Genomic DNA, 21,141 nt, shown 5'->3' with positions numbered 1-21,141 from the left:
ATGAAGTTAAGAGATTTTTTTAAAAAATGTTTTTGAGAGAGAGAGAGCATGAGCAGGGTGGTGGTGGTGTAAGGAGCAGAGGGAGAGAGAGAATCTTAAGGAGACTCCATGCCCAGAACAGAGCCTGATGTGGGGCTTGATCTCAGGACCTTGAGATCATCACCTGAGCCGAAATCCAGAGTCCAGGCACCCCTGAAGTTATGAGATTTAAATGAGGTCTCAACTGTATATCCTCAAACATATCAGTATGTTCACTCATGCCTATTGGCATGGAGTAAAGACTGAATATTTAAATACTGTTGGTTTCTGGAAAGAATTTATATCAGGTGTTTACAGCTCTGCTGATCATGACCATAAGGAACTAGGTTGGCTCTCTATAAGCCCAAAGAATACAAGCCTACTTCTTACAGAATATTTTCTGGGCATCCTGTGGTGAAATCTGAACTACATATGTATGCACTTGCCAAGGGATTTTATATGAAATGGTAGAATAAAAGAAACCTGCCCAAATCTCATTAAGATCTCAAATATTTGAAAAAGAAGGTCTTATGAACAGTCACCTGATATTGCTCTACTTGCAGCATACGTCCTGCAATTTCATTTTAATCCTATTATTTCCCATTATTCTGCACCCAGGAATTATAAAGGAGTGAGTTATATTTCTATAAGTTTCAAGCTATCAGTCATTTGGAGCTTTTTGTCCTAGAAAGAGACAGGTCATATACTATTTAGTTGTGGACTTGGATCTTTTATGAGATTTTGCTAAAATAAGGATTCAGAAGGCAACAGAAGTGGGAACTCAGAGGATTGAGAGAAGGGTGCAGAATTCAAGCCTCATAAAATAAAGGAATCATACCTACACTAGCATTACAAGCAGGCTATTCAGAAAGTACTTTATATCAGCAATTAGAATAATTTATGGCTTTCCCCTACACTGCCCGGCCATCGGTCTAAGCAGAGGATATGCTATTTCTCAATTCCCAAGTATTTGAATTATGGAAATAGATGGAATGAACCAATTCTAAGGAAGGAGGAAGACAGGTGTTTCCTATGTGGTAGAAGAGAGGAAGGCAGCTGAATCCCAGCCCCTTGGTGGCAATGATTTTATCATCAGATCTGCCCTTCCCGGTTCATCTGGAGGGTAGAGTGCTTCCAAGTCCCCTCTATGCACAGCTCTATACCCTGCAGTTGGCAGCTTAAGTTCACCAAGAGGCTTCAATGAGGACAGAATCCAAAACTACGTTCTCCAAAAGTAGAGATGATTTCAAGACACTAAATAAATACACTCCATTTGTCCTACAGTCAACCTTCTCCAGCTTCCCAGGAACCTTTAAAAGCAATTTAAATGGTCATAAGGCACTAAATGTTCTGAACCACTCAGACATCATCAATTTATTCCTCATGTACATTTGAGGCTATCTGAAAGCTATTTAAGGCAATTTTTAAAAAAGTTTGGGACATGCTCCTTCTAAGGGCCAAGATGGCCTTTCACTCGTGCCAAGTGTTATGACGAGCTTTGGTTTGCTTTTTAGAAGTTTCCGCCTTTTTTGCCTTCTAAAATATTTTAACTTGCTGGGACGCCTGGGTGGCTCAGTTGGTTAAGCGCCTGCCTTCGGCTTAGGTCATGATCCCAGGGTCCTGGGATAGAGCCCCACGTTGGGCTCCCTGCTCAGCGGGAAGTCTGCTTTTCTTTCTCCCTCTCCCTCTGCTTGCTCTCTCTGTCTCTCTCTCAGATAGATAAATGAAAGAAAAGAAAAGAAAAGAAAGAAAAGGAAGAAAGAAATACAACTCCCCCTATTTTGGCAGCTCCTAGTAATAGGCCTCCAGGCCTTTCCACTGGTTTTAGAAACGTAGTTACACTTCAGCACCACACAACTGATGACCAGATGCCTCTCTGACTTGGAAGGGAAGAGAACAGCCATTAGTTATCAACAGAGCTGGGGAAGCCAGGGTAGAAAGCTCTGTATAGTCATGCTCAACCCTTCTTCCTCTGCAGCTGACAATGGCAGTAGGTTGTCAGAAAGAACACAAGCACGGAGTCAGACAGACATGAGTTTGAATCCCAACCTTCCCTCCTACTTACTGGCTGTTAGTGGGTAAGTTTCTAAATCTCTGAGCTCAGTTTCTTATTCTGTAAAATGGGAATGGTAATACAGAGGTTTTGAGAAGATGACAGATAATGCAAATAAAGCACTTCTTTTCTAATTTATGATAGATCTGATGATGAAATTGAGTCCCCTGAATTATTTCTGTAGTCTGCTGGATCCCAAGGCTCACAAAAGGCTTTTTGAAAAAGACAGATCAATTCCCCAGGTGGCTGGCTCCCTTTCAGGAATGAATCAACTGATGGCAGAAAGCTTGCTTCCCAGGCTGGGACACCAGGGTGATGGGTTCTCAGGGCTCTGACTTCCCAGGGGTGCACACAGCAGGTAAGACCCGAAACATACAACCCTTTCCACCTGGCAAATTTCCCTGCAGAGCCCTCATTCCCCAGGGGGGCATTAACCAATGATAAGCCTTAGAGACAAGTTTCTCACATTCCTGAGTACAGCCAACGCCAGACACTCCTGTAGCTTCGTGTCCTTTGTAATCTGACAGTCCATCTCTGGGAACTCCCTGTCCCGACCTGGGGTTCAGAATCCTGTTCAGGTGGCCTGCCAGCATTGGCTCACAGTGGAGACGGGGGCCCCTCCCAACAGGGACAGAACAGGTGAAGAGTCTGATGATACACGCGGCGAAATTCAGGGGCTTCACCACGTTTCTAGGCTGCACCCCTCTCACCTTCAGTTCTGCCCAGATAGGTGAAAACTTCACACTGTCCATGTCGGTGGTAAAATGAGGATCTCGTCCACTGACCTGTCAAGAATGCCACCTGCACTTAACAGCAGACTTCCTTCTTCTGGTTCCCTGCTTCTGTTTCCCGTCACCGAGTTGCCTACAGTTTCCTGTTTTCCTTTTTTGCATCCTACCATTTAGTTCAAGACTGGCATGGGGAAGGAGCACTTAGAATATGCTGGACCAGTCATCATTCACTAAGCAAAACCCTATGACTTCATCAACTCATTCTTTCAGCAACTCTATACTGAATACCTACTTAGCGCATGCCTGACTGTCATAGGGATTGGAGTGGGTATGCAACCAGGACATAGATCCCTGTCTTTGTCAAGTTTCATCAGCTTCACACCAACAGTGACTGAATGAGACCACTTGGCCCTGTGTCTCTACTCTGACACCATCATGCAATTAGCTCAATTCTGACACTATCTACCTAGAGGTAGCATCAGATCCCACAGATTGGGGGTTTGGTCCTTCAAGCCTGCTGGCCGTCCCTACTGCAGATGCCAATCACAAGTCCAGTTATCACCTGTGCTCCAGACCAACTCTTGGAGGTTCCAACAACACCCTTCTTGGGTTGGATTAATTGCTAGAGTGGCTCATGGAAATCAGAGGAACATTTTACTTACTAGATTCCCAGTTTACTATAAAAGGATGTAACCCAAGCACAGGCGGGTGGAAGAGATGCATAGGGCAAGGTATGTGGGAAGGTGTGGAGCTTCTGCCACTCTCCTCCAATCTCCATGTGTTTGCCAAACCCAGAAGCTCTCTGAACCCCAACCTTTTGGGGTTTTTTTCTCCCTTCAAAGATTTGTTTACATAGGCATGACTGATTAAGTCATTGGTAACTGGTGATTGATTCAACCTCCAGCTCTCCTTCCCAGAGGCCAGAGAGATGGGAATGAAATCCCAACGCTCAAATCACAAGGTTGGTTCTCCAGCCAATCAGGTCTCATCCTCAGGTTCTTTCCAAAAGTCACCTTATTACATAAACTCAGGTGTGGAATATTCATTTGTTATAAATACCAAGATACCTTTATTACTTTTATCACTTAGAAAATTCCAAAGGGTTTTTAGGAGCTCTGTGCCAGGGATGGGGACCAAGACCAAAGGCATATTTTTTATCATAAATCACAGTATTATACCTTGACACATTTTAAACATCCAATATCCATGTCTTTACCTTCAAATTTCAGACTTCAATTAAAGATTAGTACTGGGAGGCTAAAGAAAAAAAAAGTATTCTCTGCAAAACAGAATCTAAAGCAAGAAAATGAAGTGATACAAGAGATATTAACAAAGGTTGGAACTAAAATCATTTTGGCTCTGGGCGCCTGGGTGGCTCAGTTGGGTAAGCATCTGCCTTCGGCTCAGGTCGTGATCTCAGGATCCTGAGATCGAGCCCCACATTGGGATCTCTGCTCAGCGGGGAGCCTGCTTCTCCATCTCACTCTCCCTCTATGCTCTCTCTCAAATAAATAAATAAAATCTTTTAATAAAATCGTTTTGGCTTGGGCGCCTGGGTGGCTCAGATGGTTAAACGTCTGCCTTCGGCTCAGGTCATGGTCCTAGGGTCCTGGGACTGAGTCCCGCATCGGGCTCCCTGCTAGGCGGGGAGCCTGCTTCTCCCTCTGCCTCTGCCTCTCTCTCTCTCTCTCTGACTCTCATGAATAAAAAAAAAAAAAAAAATCATTCTGGCTCAATACTTAGCTAAGCAGAACATGAGATTAATGTGGACCTCAGTCCCAGGTGTCAAATTTATTTTATTTTCTTAAGATTTATTTGAGAGAGAGACAGAGAGAGAAAGCACGAGCTGGGGGAGGGGTGGAGGGAGAGGAAGAAAGAGAAATCTCAAGCAGACTCCCCTGTGAGTACGGAGCCCGACAAAGGTCTTGATCCGACAACCCTGAGATCATGGCCTGAGCTGAAATCAAGAATTGGATTCTTAACCGACTGAGCCACCCAGGTGCCCCTCAGCTGTCAAATTTAAAAGAACTTTTACTCTGAGGCATCCAGGAGGACCCAGAAATAGCTATGTAAGACAGAACTTCTTCTGGATGGTCAGTTCTCTACCCCCTGATGCCCACAACAGTGATGTCTGGCCCTACATCTCCTGCTCCCTCACCAAAAGAAAAGGACCTAGGACTGTATATCCTCATTTCATATCTAATGTTGTAGCACCCAGTGAATAAATGGTTATTAATTATAAGGTCATTAGTCTTTCCACAAAATTCCTTCAATCCCACTCTACAAGAAACATTCTCTGTTATGACTTGTTCAAAGTACGCTTTACAAAGAAATAGGACCTCTGAGGGGTTCCGAGGCAGCCTTTCTTTTCTGGCCCTGCAGATTTAAGTGGGTTCTGAGGCAAGATGACAAAGCAATATTACACTAATCCTAGTGCAAAAAATTAAACAATCAACAGGGTAAATCAAAAGACCAATTTCAACATGAGGATTTGCCTACTTCAACTAACCCCACCCTTTCTGATCACTCCTTTATTTGGCACTTATGAATGTAAGTGTGCCACACCTTACAGAACTCTAAACCCACAAAACAAATTAGGGTAACTTTCTGTTTTTGAGGGTTACCTGTCAATACCGAAGGTGTGTTGGGGTACGTGAGTGGCTCAGGTCAGATCCCAGGGTCCTGGGATTGAGCCCCAGGTCGGGCTCCCTGCTCAGCGGGGAGTCTGCTTCCCCCTCTGCACCTCCCCCTTGCTTGTGCGTGCTCTCTCTCTCTCTCTCAAATAAATAAAGTCTTAAAAAATACTGAAGATATGATCTCCTTTATGTAAATGTCCACTTAAAAATGCATATTCAACCTTGGGACGTTATACTAAAATAAGTGAAATAAATCAAATATTGCAGGATTTCACCTACATGAGATTATCTACCATAGTCGAATTCATAAAACCAAAGAATGGAATGGTGGTTGCCAGGGTCTGGACAGGGGTGGGAGAGGAATGGGAAGTTACTAATCAACAGGCACAAAATTTCAGTTAAGCAGGATGAGTAAGTTCTAGGTATCCTGCTGTACCACATGGTATCTATAGTCAACAGTACTGTACTGCTTAGAAATCTGTTAAGAGGGCAGATTTCATGTTAAGTGTTCTTACTATTAAAATTTTTAAAAAATATGTTCAGCCTTATGTGGAGATATAGGCACCATAGTATCAAAGTACCTGATATCACCTCCAAGGTGGGTCGATTTACATGTTGCTAAGTCATTGTTTTCAGCCTAGATAAACACAAACAACAGTCTACTGAGCAGCCTGTTTCTCAGGCATCTTTTAAAACCCCCACCTTTCCTGCTGGCCTCTCCAATCGGTGCTGTACAGCACCGTTCACAGTGACATTAACAATCAAGAAGACTTCTACTAGGTACAAACTTCCAGCTATAAAATCAGTAAGTCATGGGGATGTGATGTACAGCATGGTTAATAATACTATATTGCATATTTGGAAGTTGCTAAGAGAGTTGATCTTAAAAATTCTTATCACAAGAAAAGAAGATTTGTAACTATGTACGGAAACAAGCTTGACTTGACTTCTTGTGGTGATCATTCCACAGGATATACAAATATGGAATCATCATGCTGTACACTTAAACTAATACAATGCTATATGTCAATTACATCTCAATTAAAAAAGAAGAGAGAAAGGAAAAGAGGAGAGGAAAGGGAGGGGAGGGGGAGGGGAGGGGAGGGGAGGGGAAGAGGAGAGGGGAGGGGAGGGGGGAAGGAGGGGAGGGGAGGGGAGGAGGGGAGGAGGGGAGGGGAGGAGGGGAGGGGAGGGGAGGGGAGAAAAGCAAAGGAAAAGAGAAAAGGCTTTGGGCCCGGTAATCAACCCTTAGTACGAACTCCCATTGGTAAGAACTGCACGGCTATACCACAAGAACCAGGTTACAGAATCCGTACACTCAGCAAGAACACTGGAACATGTGCTCCCACAGGCCCTGAGGCAAAGGGAGCTGTAAATCAGAAAGAACTTTTCCTCGAGCTGACTGTTCCCACGTCTGCGTAGGCCGAGAACTGAACCACAGAGACAAAACTCCCAGAAGGCTCTCATTCACCTTGGCTCTGGGCAATCTTTGCATTTCTCCTTGGTCTACAGTTGATCATGAGGGAAGTATTACGCTTAATTTTTTGGAGATGCCAAAAACTGAATTCAAAGATCATCTCATTTATTTTTCTGCCCTCAGAAATGACTTAATTGCAATAGGCAACAAGAGTTTATTATCTTTAATTGAATTCTAGGGGAAAATAGATGATTTCTTCCAGTTTCCCACTTTTAGTGTCCAACCTAATACCCTACAACTTTTTCCCCATGGAGAAAAATAAAGACCAATTTAAGGGTGGAATCATGGTATGAGAGCTACCCATGCCTCTTGACCTGGTTTATCCATTAGAAGGCTTAGTATATTTTAGCTGACACCACTCTGCTCCTCAGTAAAGTAAGGGTGCTGAACCAGAACAATGCTTCCCAAATTCCTACAAGGATCTATGTGAGTCTAATCCTAAATGAAATGAAAACAAGGTCCATGTAGTGTTTCATAAAGCTAAAAGTACTGGGGCACCTGGGGGGCTCAGTCAATGAAGCCTCCGCCTTTGGCTCAGGTCATGATCTTGGGGTCCTGGGACTGAACCCCCCATTGGGCTCCCTGGTCAACGGGGAGTATACTTCTCTCTCTCTCGCTTTTCCCCTGTGTGTGCTCTCTCTCTTTAGCTCTCTCTCTCTAGCTCTCACTCTCTGTCCAATAAATAAAATCTTGAAAAAAATTTATTACAAAAATATTGCATGGAAAATTTAGAAACTGCAGATAACACCTACAATGTAAGCTCCACAAGGACAGGGATTTTTATCTGCTTTGTTTGAAGCTATGACCCCAGCATCTAAAAAGTACCTGTATACCTGGGATATGAATTAATAAATGAGCAAACAAAAATAAAACAATTAAAAACAAAACACAATCTGGGGCGCCTAGGTGGCTCAGTCATTGGGCGTCTGCCTTTGGCTCAGGTCATGATCCCAGGGTCCTGGGATCGAGCCCCGCATCAGGCTCCCCGCTCCACGGGAAGCCTGCTTCTCCCTCTCCCACTCCCCCTGCTTGTGTTCCCTCTCTTGTTGTATCTCTCTCTGTCAAATAAATAAATAAAATCTTAAAAAAAAAACACACACAATCCCACTGGGGTGCCTGGGTGGCTCAGTCGGTTAAACATCTGACTTCAGCTCAGGTCATGATCCCAAGGTCCTGGGATTGAGTCCCACATCAGGCTCCCTGCTCAGAGGGGAGTCTGCTTCTCCCTCTCCCTCTGCCCCCCCCATGCTCACTCTTTCTCTCTCTCTAATAAAAAAATCTTTAAAAAAGAAAAAACACAATCCCTCTAACTACAGGAAGACTTTAATTTGGATCTTCAGTGTGAGTTCACCCACAGCAACTTAAAAAATTCACCATGCTCCAGAATCAAAATATTTTATTTAGGAAAAAAATGCTTAACAAATCAATATTAAAGAAACTTCTATTTGACTGTCCCCAGGGACATCTTTCAATTGTACCACTACCACAAAATCACTTTTATTGAGTTACTCCCTTACTCAAAAACCATTTCACACAGTTCACTTCATTCTTTTTAAGTAAGCTCTACACCCAATGTGGGGCTTGAACTCACCACCCCAACATCGAGAGTCATATGCTCTATGGACTGAGCCAGCCACGTGCCCCTAGGAACTTCATTTTTTTTTTTTTTACCACAACCTACCCATCAGCTTCCCATATCTTACTTCTATTAGAGACACCCTCTGCTCCAAATTCAATTACACAACCTAACCTGCCTCTCTGCCTTTGCCTCTGATCCTACCCTATCAAAAAATGGTATTCATCCTGTTCAAGTTCAGGAAGATACTCTCTCCAGGACGCGTGGGTGGCCCAGTCGGTTAAGCGTCTGCCTTCAGCTCAGGTCATGATCCCACCGTCCTGGAACTGAGTCTCACATTGGGCTCCCTGCTCGGCGGGGAGTCTGCTTCTCCCTCTGCCTGCCGCTCCCCCTGTTGTGCTCTCTTTCTCTCTCTCTGACAAATAATAAAATCTCGAAAGAAAAAGAAAGAAAGAAAGAAAGAAAGAAAGAAAGAAAGAAAGAAAGAAAGAAAGAAAGAGGAAAGAAAGAAAGAAAGAAAGAAAGAAAGAAAGAAAGAAAGAAAGAAAAGGAAAGAAAGAAAAGAAAGAAAAGAAACTCTCTCCTTCACAAAAGCATCCATCCCATGGTGCCCAGGCAGAAGTGATGATTGCAACTCTCCTCTCAGCTACTGTAATTTTTTACTATAGGCAGCAATTAACACAGATCACCCCACTTTGGAGTTGACTGTCGACATTTTGCTTCCCCACTATATTGCAAATTCCCTGTGGGAAGGGACGTTTGCCTTTCAGATATTTGTATCTACCCTCTTCTCTCTGCCAGCCTCAATCCAAGTACTTAGCACTTAGAATACAGGAAATGAAGGGGCACCTGGGTGGCTCAGTCGTTAAGCATCTGCCTTTCGGCCCAGGTCATGATCCCAGAGTCCTGGGATGGAGTCCCACATAGGGCTCCTTGCTCAGCGGGGAGCCTGCTTCTCCCTCTGCCGTTCCCTGCCACTCTGCCTACTTGTGATTCCTCTCTCTCATTCTGTGTCAAATAAATAAATTAAATCTTTAAAAAAAAAAAGATTCTAGAATACAGGAAATGAAGACATGAACAAATGAAATGATGTGCTTCAGAGGGCCTCCCTTTTCCCTGCACCTGCTTGGAAATCACGGGACATCAGAAGTTTATTACTGCAACTATAGCTAGCCTAGATAATGGAATCTTAAATTTAAACTCTTGTCTTATCAATTGTTATATATTCTCTGATATTCAACACACACCTACACCCTTCCTTGTAATTCAAAACCAAAAGCCAGTTTGAGAAGAACCCAAATGGAATGTCATGAAAATATGAAATAGGGGATCTGCCCAAGATACCAATGCTTACAGGAAAAGAAAAGTTGCTGTAGCAGAATGATACAGGCAAGGCCAGGCATTCTATAAGGAAGTAGTAAATGGCTGAACAGAGCTATTCTTCGCTTGCTCCAGACGTAGTTTACCTCTTAGCGTATTCATATTCCTAACAAGAACCTAAAAATGCCCCTTCTTGATTAATATCAGTGGAACCAGGCAAGAATGATGGATGCCACACGCTGATTATGACGTAACGTGCAAGGAGGAAAACAGAAAAGTAAAGAGGTACAGGGTGCCTGGCTGGCTCAGTCAGTAGAGCGTGAGACTCTTGATCTCCGGGTTGTGAGTTCCAGCCCCACGTTGGGTGTAGAGATTACGTAAAAACAAAATCTTAAAAAAAAGAAAAGAGGTAGGAGGATGAGAAATCATCAAGTGCTCTCACCAGCTGTCCAGGGGGCCTCCTAATGGCACCCCTCTGTTTTCTGCAGAGACAGAGTTCTAATAGAGTCTGCACTAAGATGTCAAGGTGCAAGTTGATGATTACCAGGGATTTTTCCTTTCCTCCATTCCTACTTTCATTCTGAACGTGAAAAATGAGTACTGGACAATGGAGTCAGCCCTTTCCACAAACTGTCAATTTTGAGTTTGATTCATTACACATATGGTTATTGAGCAAGGTGTTTTGTTAAGGTGTTAAGAGGTGCAAGAACCCATCCCTGCCCTTAAGGAGTTCCAATTTGGTATAATTTAAACATCAGTCTCCAAAAGAATGTGGAGAACCCTTTCCAATCCCAGGTTACTCTTGGATACAGAATTTTACTATTAATAGTAAGTACCTCACCCAAGTTTTGTGACAGAAAAGGCCACAGCAATTACATGGGAACTTTTTTTTTTTAATGAAGCTTTTCAATCGTAAGATTTTCGACCCTCTTTTTTGGAGGCGATTTTAAAATCCAACCCCCCCCCCCAAAAAAGACAAAACCAACAAAAGAAAAAGATCTGAGAATTCAATTAATTGTAAATCCTACATCGAGGTAACCTATAGTCAGTGGCTGTCAACTTTGGCTGCAATCAGAATCACCTGTTGAGCTTCTAAAAACTCCCAAAGCCCAGGCTGCACCTCAGACCAGTGAAATCAGAAGCCATGGGAGTGGAACCCACAGCAGAATTTTGCCAACTTCTCAGGTGATTCGAATATGCAGTCAAGGGGTGAGAACCACTGCTGTAAATCATTCTGCCCCTGGAACTGAAAGGAGAGGATCAGGATCCGCATTCCTCAAGGGCATGTACCCAATCCGGCTCCCCGACCCCCCACGCCAGCTGCAATTTTTCCACGGGCAGTTCTGTTTCACGGATCTGGGAATGAGATCAAGGATGGAATACAGTTCTCTCCCACCTTGAGGAGGGAGGATGCAGTCAAGTTCTGTTAGGTTTAACCCCTACGGTTAACACTGCCCCTGGGCTGGAACAGACGAAGGCTTCGCCTTGGGAGCCGCAGGGAAGCCCTTAACACTTGTCTCCTCTAAACCTGCTGGGACCGTGATTTCAGACGCGGTGGGAAAGCAGAGAGCGCGGCGCTGGAGACCCATGCCCGGACGGACGGACCGACCGCACTAGGAAAGAGGACAGGCTGCCCCCGCAGAGCGAAGACAAAGCCGGGCTGCGGGACGCCGCAGAGGCAGAGGCGCCAGGAGACGCGCGCCGCGGGGGACCCCGTACTCACGCATGTGCCGCCCAGCTTGTGGCTCTCCACCACGGCGGCCCTAGCGCCCAGCTCGGCCGCCCTGCGCGCGCTGGCCAGCCCGCCCGAGCCGCCCCCGATCACCAGGTAGTCGTAAGAGGCCGCGACGCCGGCGGCGGGCGGCGGGCGCTGCGGCTGCGGCTCCTGCCTACACGCCATGGCGCGGGAGAGGGCGCGGGTGCGCCGCGGCGGAGGCAGCGGGAAGCCGGGGAAAGCTTGCGCCGCCCGCGGCCAGCTCGGCCCGGCGCTCGCGCTCAGGGCCCGGGGCAGCAGGGCCATGCACGCGGAAGTGCGCGCGAAGGGCGGGGGGGGCGGGCGGTCCCGGGGAAGGGGGTGGGGGGTGTCTGGGCCTCGGGCAAGCGCAGCCTCACGGTGACTAAGCACCCGGCCTGGGCGCGGGGGGGGGGGGTGCAGGGAGGGGCGGGGCTCCCTGGCCGCGGCCGCGCGGGCGCCCCGCCCCCCCGCGCGCCGGCCAGCCGGAAACCCACCGGGATCCTCTAACCAGAGGGCTCTCTCGGCCTTCAGCCCAGCACCTGGGACCCGCACCCGCGTGGCATCAACCGGATGTAGCTTTCCGAAGGCCCGCGGGGCGAGGAGGGATGGGCGCCCTCTTTTGTTTCACCCGCCTTTTCCTGAACGGGCACCTTGGGCGTTGCCAGTGGCGCCAACTTCTCGAGGAAGAGAGGTATGCCCTTCGTTATTTTGGAGGGTGATGTTTCTCAGTTTGATCCGCAGACCACCTGGATTGCTGATTTGCTGATTCCTGGGCTTTAATCCAGATGTACTAAATCGGATTCTCTGGGGGCCGGACCCCAGCCATCTATGCTGTGAACAATTCTCTAGGTTTCAGGTGAATCTAGAGCACATTTAGTCTGGGAAACATTGGAATAAATATTTTTGTGGTCCACAAGTTAAGCATGACGAAAGCATTTTACTCCCAGACAATAGAGACTGGAGTGTCCTTTTATTTTATTTTATTTTATTTTTAAGATTTTATTTATTAGAGAGAACACAAGCAGGGGGAGTGGGAAAGGGAGAAGCAGGATTCCCACTGAGCAGGTGCAGGGCTGGATACCAAGACCCTAGGATCATGACCTGATCCGAAGGCAGACGCTTAACGACTGAGCCACCCAGGCGTCCCTGGAGTGTCGTTTTAGAATATCTGGAACCAGCAACTGTACAAGAAAGGAGTAAGTGGGGTTTGAATTTGTGTGGTGATAGGCCACCTTCTGCCAGGCTATGACCCGGCCCATCACCCACAGGCTGAGAGCCCTCACTGTAGCCCAAGGAATGAAGGTCCATGTCACAGAGAAGCTGGACCCAGCACACTGAAGGGGAATTGGGACTAACTACACTCAAGTTAAAATGGTATCCACTTCTTTTTTTTTTTTAAAGCCTTTTTTTCCCCCTATTTAGAAAGTAATATGGGGAAGGGAAAGTTCTTCCAGTACAACACCATGTAATAAACGTAGAGGGAACAACAGAGTTAGGAAAACCAACATTTTGCAACTATCATAGTGATAATTGTTGTGTCATTAAACATCAGGAAATGGGTGAAAATTTGATGGGGAAAAGCTTATTTACACAGTCTTAGAATATGTCCCCACAGATTGCTATTGATTACAAAGGGAGAAGAGTAACTTTATAGGGGGCCAGACACCACCATACCCAAGTGATCAAAGTCGAATATTGCCAGGAATGAGACAGTTGTCACTGTGGGCCCTGTGAGGTGAAGCAGTAAGAAGTACACAATTTCACTTATGTAGTATTCCTGCTGGAAATCCTTAATCTGAATCTAATCACGAGGGAACACACAGAAAAACCCACTCTGAGGAGAATTTTTTTTTTAAGATTTTATTTATTTATTTGAGAGAGAGAGACAGAGAGAGCGAGCACATGAGAGGGGGGAGGGTCAGAGGGAGAAGCAGACTCCCCGCTGAGCAGGGAGCCTGATGCGGGACTCGATCCTGGGACTCCAGGATCATGACCTGAGCCGAAGGCAGTCGCTTAACCAACTGAGCCACCCAGGCGCCCTCTGAGGAGAATTTTACAAACAACTAGCCCATACTTTTTAAAAACTATCAATGTCTTGGGGCGCCTGGGTGGCTCAGTCGGTTGGGTGTCCAACTCTTGGTTTGTGCTCAGGTCATGCTCTCATGGATCATGGGATTGAGCCCGGCCATTGGCTCCATGCTCAGCCAGGGAGTCTGCTTGAAGATTCTCTTCCTCTGCCCCCTCCCTGCCCTCTTTCAAACAAATAAATTGTTTAAAAAAGTAAAATAAAAGCTATCAATGTCTTGAAATTAAAGCAAGGCAAAGGAACTATTCCAGGTTAAAGAATAGTGAAGAAATATGAGAAATAAAGACAAGGCTTGATCCTGGATGGGATTCTGGATTGGGGAAAATTCACTAGAAAGGATAGTTGGTGAAATTTGAAGTGTGGCCTATATAATACGTTGTTACTACATTGATGCAAAATTTCCTTACCGTGATTATTGTACTGTAGTTATGTAAGAGAATATCCTTGTTCTTCTTTTTTTTTAATTTTTATTTATTTATTTGAGAGAGAGCAAGAACAAGGAGGAGAGGGAGAAGCAGATTCCCCACTGAGCTGGGAGCCTGATGCAGGACTCGATCCCAGGACTCTGGGATAATGACCTGAGCTGAAGGCAGACGCTTAACTGACTGAGCCACCCAGGCGCCCTGAGAATATTCTTGTTCTTAAGAGATACACACTGAAATATTGAGTAAAGAGTCTGAGTCTGAGAAACTTGGATGCATTTCCCACCACAGGCACTGTCATGGTCACTTCACCTCTCTGTCAGTTTCTTCATCTGTGAAACGGGAAGGCTTACAAAAAGGAGATAGGTGTGTCAAATAAAGAGAATATCTTCAAGTGGAGGAAATGAGTTGGTAGGATAATGAGGTGGTAGATAGGTAAATAGAGGAGTGCAGATTGGCTGGACTGTAGGCAGTTTGAAAAGGGGGATGGGAAATGGGTGGTGTCCTGGAAGGCCTTGCTTGTAACCAGGCTAAGGTGATTAGACATTACGCCAGAGGCCATGAGGAGTTGCTCAAGATTTCTTAGGGGTGTCTTTCCCTGGAAATACATGAAATGAACCGGAGATGGTGAAATTGACTCTATTAGGAGGCAAAGATGGCAGAATGGAGAACAGATAGGAAGGGAAGGTTTGTGCAGGCGTGAGGAAGTGAAGACAGAATGGAGGGAGGGTACAATAGTCAAGGATGACAAGTTTTGAACCAGGAAATATGGGAGAAAAATGCCATAAAACAACATAAAGATGAAAGGAGGTATAGATCTATATATCCCTGCTAGTTTTAAAGGAGGAAAGAAGTTTTTACTACCTAATTACATAAGCCCATGCAGTATGTTGAAACTAAAGATTTATAAGGTATTGTTTGGGCTAAAATATTTTATGTTCATTTAAGTGTTTTTACCTTTGCTTCTGACATATATGGGAAGGGGAACAGGTAGCCATATCCCAAGCACTTGAGGATTTCAGACTGTTTCTAAGTTTTCTTCAAGCAAAAAAATTATCGGCTACAGTAAAAATTTAGTCAATGTAGGTAGTAAGAGGTAGTTTCAGGATGGTATTAAATGCTGAAAATGGCAACTCGCTGGCTCAATCAGAAGAGCATGCAACTCTTGATTTCCAGGTCTTGAGTTTGAGTCCCACGTTTGGTGTACAGATTATAATAAATAATTCTAATAATATATAATAAATAAACTTAAAAAAATGCTGAGAATGAAAATCAATGAGTTATTCAAGTGTGACAGTCTTGTGACATCATTATAAATTAGCATGATTTGTGTGAAACAGCACAGCCCCGAGCCATTATTTCATCTCTTAATAATTTCATTGTTGAATTTTTCTTTTTTAAATTTTATTTTAAAGACTTTTATTTATTTATCAGAGAAAGAGAGAGAGCACACAAGCAGGGGAAGCAGCAGGTGGAGGGAGAAGCAGGTTCCCTGCTAAGCAAGGAGACTGATGCAGGACTCGATCCCAGGACCCTGGGATCATGACCTGAGCCTAAGGCAGACGCTTAACCAACTGGGCCACCCAGGCGTCCCTGAATTTTTCTTGGAACATTAGACAAACTTAGGTGATTTCTACAAAGACACTGTAAAATATTTGTCAAAATAATAAACCAATAATTAATACATATTGAACTAAGCACTGTGCTTAAGAGCTTTATTAGGTGCAGTACTAAGAACTTTGTTATCCCCGCCTCAACACAAGAAATCAATACCATTATTATCTCCATTTTATAGATGAAAAGACTGAGGTTCAAAGAGGATAAATAACTTGTACAAGATTACACAGCTGTGAATGGCAGAGCTGGAATTCAAATCCTAGAGTCCTAACTCTGAAGTCTATTCTCTTAACCATTACTGGAAAGAAACCATTATAGATAGTGTCCTATGGTAAAAATAAAAGATCAAAGATTTTTTTAAAAAGATTTTATTTATTTATTTGAAACAGAGAGCACAAATAGGGGGAGCAGCAGAGGGAGAGGGAGAAGCAGGCTCCCCACTGAGCAGGGAGCCTGCTGTGGGGCTCGATCCCAGGACCCCAGGATCATGACATGAGCTGAAGGCAGATGCCCAACCGACTGAGCCACCCAGGCGCCCCAGTCCAAGATTTTTTAAAATGATATTTTGTGTAGGAGAAAATGTCAAATATCGTTTTTTCTCTCTTCATTTATCTATTTTTTAAAAACTTGAGAATTTACATACATAAAATTTACCTACTATATGTATAATTGAATGATTTTTTAAATTTTAATTGCAGTATGATTAACATACAGTGTTATATTAATTTCAGTGATGTATCACATATATATATTTCAGGTATATATATGTATAGTGATTCAACAATTCTATACATTACTCAATGCTCATCATAATCTTTTTTTTTTTAAGATTTTATTTATTTATTCGACAGAGAGAGACAGCAAGAGAGGGAACACAAGCAGGGGGAGAGGGAGAGGGAGAAGCAGGTTTCCCGCGGAGCAGGGAGCCCGATGTGGGGCTCGATCCCAGGACCCTGGGATCATGACCTGAGCCGAAGGCAGACGCTTAATGACTGAGCCACCCAGGCATCCCTCATCATAATCTTAATACCCATCACCTATTTCACCCATCCCTCCACCTACCTCCCCTCTTTTAACCATGTTTGTTCTCTATAGTTAAGAGTCTAGTTTTTTTGTTTTTCTCTTTTTTCCTTTGTTCGTTCGTTCTGTTTCTTAAATTCCACAAATCATATGGCATTTGTCTTTCTCTGAATGGCTGATTTCATTTAGCATTATACCCTTTAAAAAAAAAAAAGTAGCCTCTTTCTCCCTCTGCATTCTTTCTATAGTGTAATTTGTAGGAATTGTATTCATGACTCATCAGAGACTAATTTATATCACAACTTTGTGTTAGTTGAGGTTACGGATCAAGAGCTATTATAGTAGAAGGAAGGTGGTAATAGTACTTCTATAAACAATCTGAGAAGTCTGTACAGGAAATAGTTGTATACAAAGAACCTTGCATAAACAGGTTGCTCAATGAAATGTATTTCTCATGATGCATATGTAAAGATAATTGTAGTCATTTATGAGTATAAAATAATAGGAAAGGAATAAAACAAATATTCAGTTATGCAATTTCAGTGTTTGATATTGAGGAAAGGATAAACATTGAAGAGACAGAACTGAATGTGAGATTAACAAAAAGCAAATTTTACGATACACAAAAGGAATTTTTCTGACAAGAAGAGCAAGTCAGCTTTGTTGGGAAGTTGGACACTATCTCAGAAGACATATCTAGGGGGAAATCACACATGCATGCAATAGCTCTTTCACCCTTTGGACCTCTACTTAATTGTGTTACCAATGTATTTTGAAAGAAGATGGGGGAGATCATAAATAGCTTTAGAATCTTTACATCTATTCTGAATCTAAATATGTTATTTTTTCTGTAACTTTACTTTCAAAATGTATTTGTAATATTTAAAATAAACAAAATATAAAGAATAATGCAGTGAACATCCATACCTCTCAGCTGAAGAAATGAAGTCGCACTATACTGATAGCTCTATATAGCTATTCTAGTCACATCCTCCTCCCTCTCTTCCTTCTGTGACCCTCAATCTCAGGGTCATGAGGTGGAGCCCCACATTTGGCATAGAGCTTACTTAAAAAGAAAAAAAAGGGGGCACCTGGGTGGCTCAGTTGGTTAGTTTTGGTTTTGGCTCAGGTCATGATCTCATGGTCATGGGATTGAGCCCCATGTCGGGCTCTGTGCTCAGCACAGAGTCTATCTCTCCCTCTCCCTCTGTTCCTCCCCCTGCTCGTGCGCTCTCTTTCTCTCTCTCAAATAAATAAATAAAATCTTTTTTAAAAGGGAGAGAAAAGAAAAAAAAGGAATAGAATCCAGCAATAAAAAGGAATATCTATACACACAACGATTTGTTTGTATCTCAAGATTATAATGGATGAAAAGAGCCAATCTCTAAGGGTTACATGCTGTATGATTCCACTTACATAATACTCTTGAAATGACAAAATTAAAGAGAGAGAGATCCTTTAATGATTGCCTGGGGTTTGGTGGTGGTGAAGGATAGAAAGTGAGGTGACTGTGACTATAAAAGGGTAGGACAAGAGATCCTTGATGGAACTGATCTGTATCTTGACTGGTGGTGGTCACATGAATCAACACCAGTGATAATATTGCATAGAACCAAATACACACATGATTGTATGTAAAACCAGTAAGATCTGAGTAAGATTGGTGGGTTGTGTCAATATTGATTTCCTGTTTATGATATTGTACTATGGTTATGCATGAATTTATCACTGGGGGAAACTGGGTAAAGGATGTATGTGATCTCTCTGTATTATTTCCTATAATTCTATGGGAACTTATAATTATCTTAAAATAAAAAGTTAAAAACAATTATGCTGTGTGAACAAAGCCTAATCGAAAGGCTACATTTTGTACAATTCCATTTATTGAAGTCCTAGAAGAAGCAAAATTAATCCAAGATAAAAAAAAATAGCAAAACAATGGTTATTTTCTGGGCAAAGTTGTCTTGATAGAGATATTGGTGGCACTGGTGTATGCTACTATAAAGAAGACAACAGGCCCCAACCATATGGAGTCACTTGTGCTAAGCCCCACATCACCAAACTGAGTTTGGCTTTCCCAGAAATGGAATTGCCTGTTCAGCACTACTTAGGTAATCTGCAGGATAGACTTTTGTCATCCCCTAAAAGAAAGTAACCTGACAATAACCAACCCATTTTTTTTTTGCCTAGAATAACTTCCTTGTTCCCTCTCCCTCTGGCTATAAAAGTCTTTCATTTTATATAGCAACTCAGAGCTCCTTTGTATCTGCTGGATTGCAGGCTGCCCAATTCAAATAGATTTTTGCTCAAACACTTAAAATTTTCAATATGCCTCAGTTTATCTTTTAACAATGTTTATATTGGAACTCAAGGAATGATACAGTTTAGATATTTATGTTTCTTTGTAGTTAATGATAGGCATGCCAAAGTATGCATACTACATGAAGTATACATATTCATATGATATAATGATATGCACACTGAAGTATTTTGGGGGAGGTGTACTAATGTCTGCAACTTTTTTTGTTTTTTAGATTTTATTATTTTAGAAAGAGAGAGAGCACAAGATGGGGGAAGGGCAGAAGGAGAGGGAGATGCAGACTCCCCGCTGAGTAGGGAGCCCTACTCAGGGCTCGAACCCAGGACCCCAGGATCATGACATGAGCCAAAGACGGACGCTTAACCAACCGAGCCACCCAGGTGCCCATTGTTTATGTTTTAATGTTTAAGTAGATTCCACACCCAGCATGGAGCCCAATGTGCGGCTTGAACTCACGATCCTGAGATCAACCTGAGCTGAGATCAATGGTCAGAGATTTAACCGACTGAGCCACCAGGCGCCCTTAATGTCTGCAACTTTGAAAAGCACCAAAAAAGGTTAAAAAAAAAGACAGGTTGATAGCTATACTCACTAAATTTTTTTCAACTTTTTTTCTGAAAAATTTTTATTTTTTATTTTTTTAAAGATTTTATTTATTTATTTGACAGAATGAGAGAGCAGGAGAGCACGAACAGTGGAAGCGGCAGAGGGAGAGGGAGAAGCAGGCCCCCCGCCGAGCAGGGAGCCCGATGAAGGGCTCAATCCCAGGACCCTGGGATCATGACCTGAGCCGAAGGCAGTCGCTTAACCAACTGAGCCACCCAGGCACCCCCCAAAATTTCTTTTTTAAAAAAAGTTTTATTAAGTAATCTCTACACCCTACGTGGGGCTCGAACTTATGACCCCAGGGTCGAGTCACATGCTCTTCTGACTGAACCAGCCAGGCACCCCTTGTCTGAAAAATTTCTTAATAAAATATTGAAAAAATTAACTAGTTGATTTTTTTAAAAAATAATCTCTATACCCCATGTGGGGCTCAAACTCACAACCCCAAGATCAAGAGTTGCATGCTCCACCGACTGAGCCAGCCAGGCACCCCAACTAGTTGATTATTTTAAATGCAAAATTTCCAACATTAAGTCACAAAAGCAGTTTGGATACACTTAATGTATATAATTCAGGCTACATTATAATAAACATTAGTCTCCTTACCAAATATGATTATATATAATTTTTAAATGTTGACAGTTCTACTTTTTTATACATGAACAGGTTGCATCACTTGTTAAGAGAAATGTGAATTTTGTGTTTTAAGAATGTTAATGGTTTAGGGGCGCCTGGGCGCCTCAGTCGGTTAAGTGTCTGCCTTTGGCTCAAGTCATGATCCTGGAGTCAGGGATCAAGCCCCACGTCGGGCTCCCTGCTCAGCGAGGAGTCTGCTTCTCCCTCTCCCTTTCCCCCTCCTAGTGTTCTCTCTCCCACTTTGTCTCTCTCACAAATAAATAAAATCATTTAAAAAATGTTAAGGGTTTAATACGAACTATCTAGATTTTAAAATCCCTTTCTCTTAAACTATACTCAAGTATGTTCATAAGATTGTATTGTGGGAACTGAGACATCTGTAGCCCTCAATCACCATAATGACTCTACTGTTTGTTTCAGGAAATTCTTGCCCACAGGTAGGCTGTCAATTAGTACATAACTTAATTGTTAGCTTTAAATTTTCCTGAAAATCCATTTATTTGAAGAATAGGTTGCTCATCTGGGTAAAAAGCTTCTCTCTCAGGTACTGAGAAGTTGAACTGATCACTCAACTGGCAAATCCCCTTCCTTACCTAAAAAGGAAAATAATCTGTTATCAAGTCCCTCATTTTGCTCAGCCCACCAGTCCCTAACTATTATACCATGCACTATGTCCATTCCCAGGGAGGTATCCACAAAGGAATTGAAAAAGCCACCTTAAACCTCTACAACCTAAACTCCAAAACCCTATAAAAATCACCCTTGACCTTCTCTCTGAGACACTAATAAGATTTTTGTCAAAATAGTAATCTCCCTTAATGCAGTAAGTGAGAAATTTGGTTTTACTCAAACAGGTTATTTTGGTGGTCTTTTTTCCAGGAGTTAGCA

General features: G+C 43.2%; 1 protein-coding gene across 1 annotated transcript in view; it reads right to left on the bottom strand.

Annotated features, from left to right (window-relative positions):
• Positions 1–11,851, bottom strand: part of GSR (glutathione-disulfide reductase) — a 40,691-nt gene extending 28,840 nt beyond the window's left edge. The window contains exon 1 of the mRNA XM_035004085.1: positions 11,535–11,851. Within this exon, the coding sequence (XP_034859976.1) occupies positions 11,535–11,831 (297 nt within the window). The 5' untranslated portion in view covers positions 11,832–11,851. The remainder of the gene's footprint in view (positions 1–11,534) is intronic.
• Between the last annotated feature and the right edge of the window lie 9,290 nt (positions 11,852–21,141).

The sequence above is a fragment of the Mirounga leonina genome, unplaced genomic scaffold (assembly GCF_011800145.1).
Source record: "Mirounga leonina isolate KUSES-001 unplaced genomic scaffold, KU_Mleo_1.0 Mir_128, whole genome shotgun sequence".
In the NCBI taxonomy this organism is placed as follows: Eukaryota; Metazoa; Chordata; class Mammalia; order Carnivora; family Phocidae; genus Mirounga; species Mirounga leonina.
This window is presented reverse-complemented; position numbering and strand designations above follow the sequence as displayed.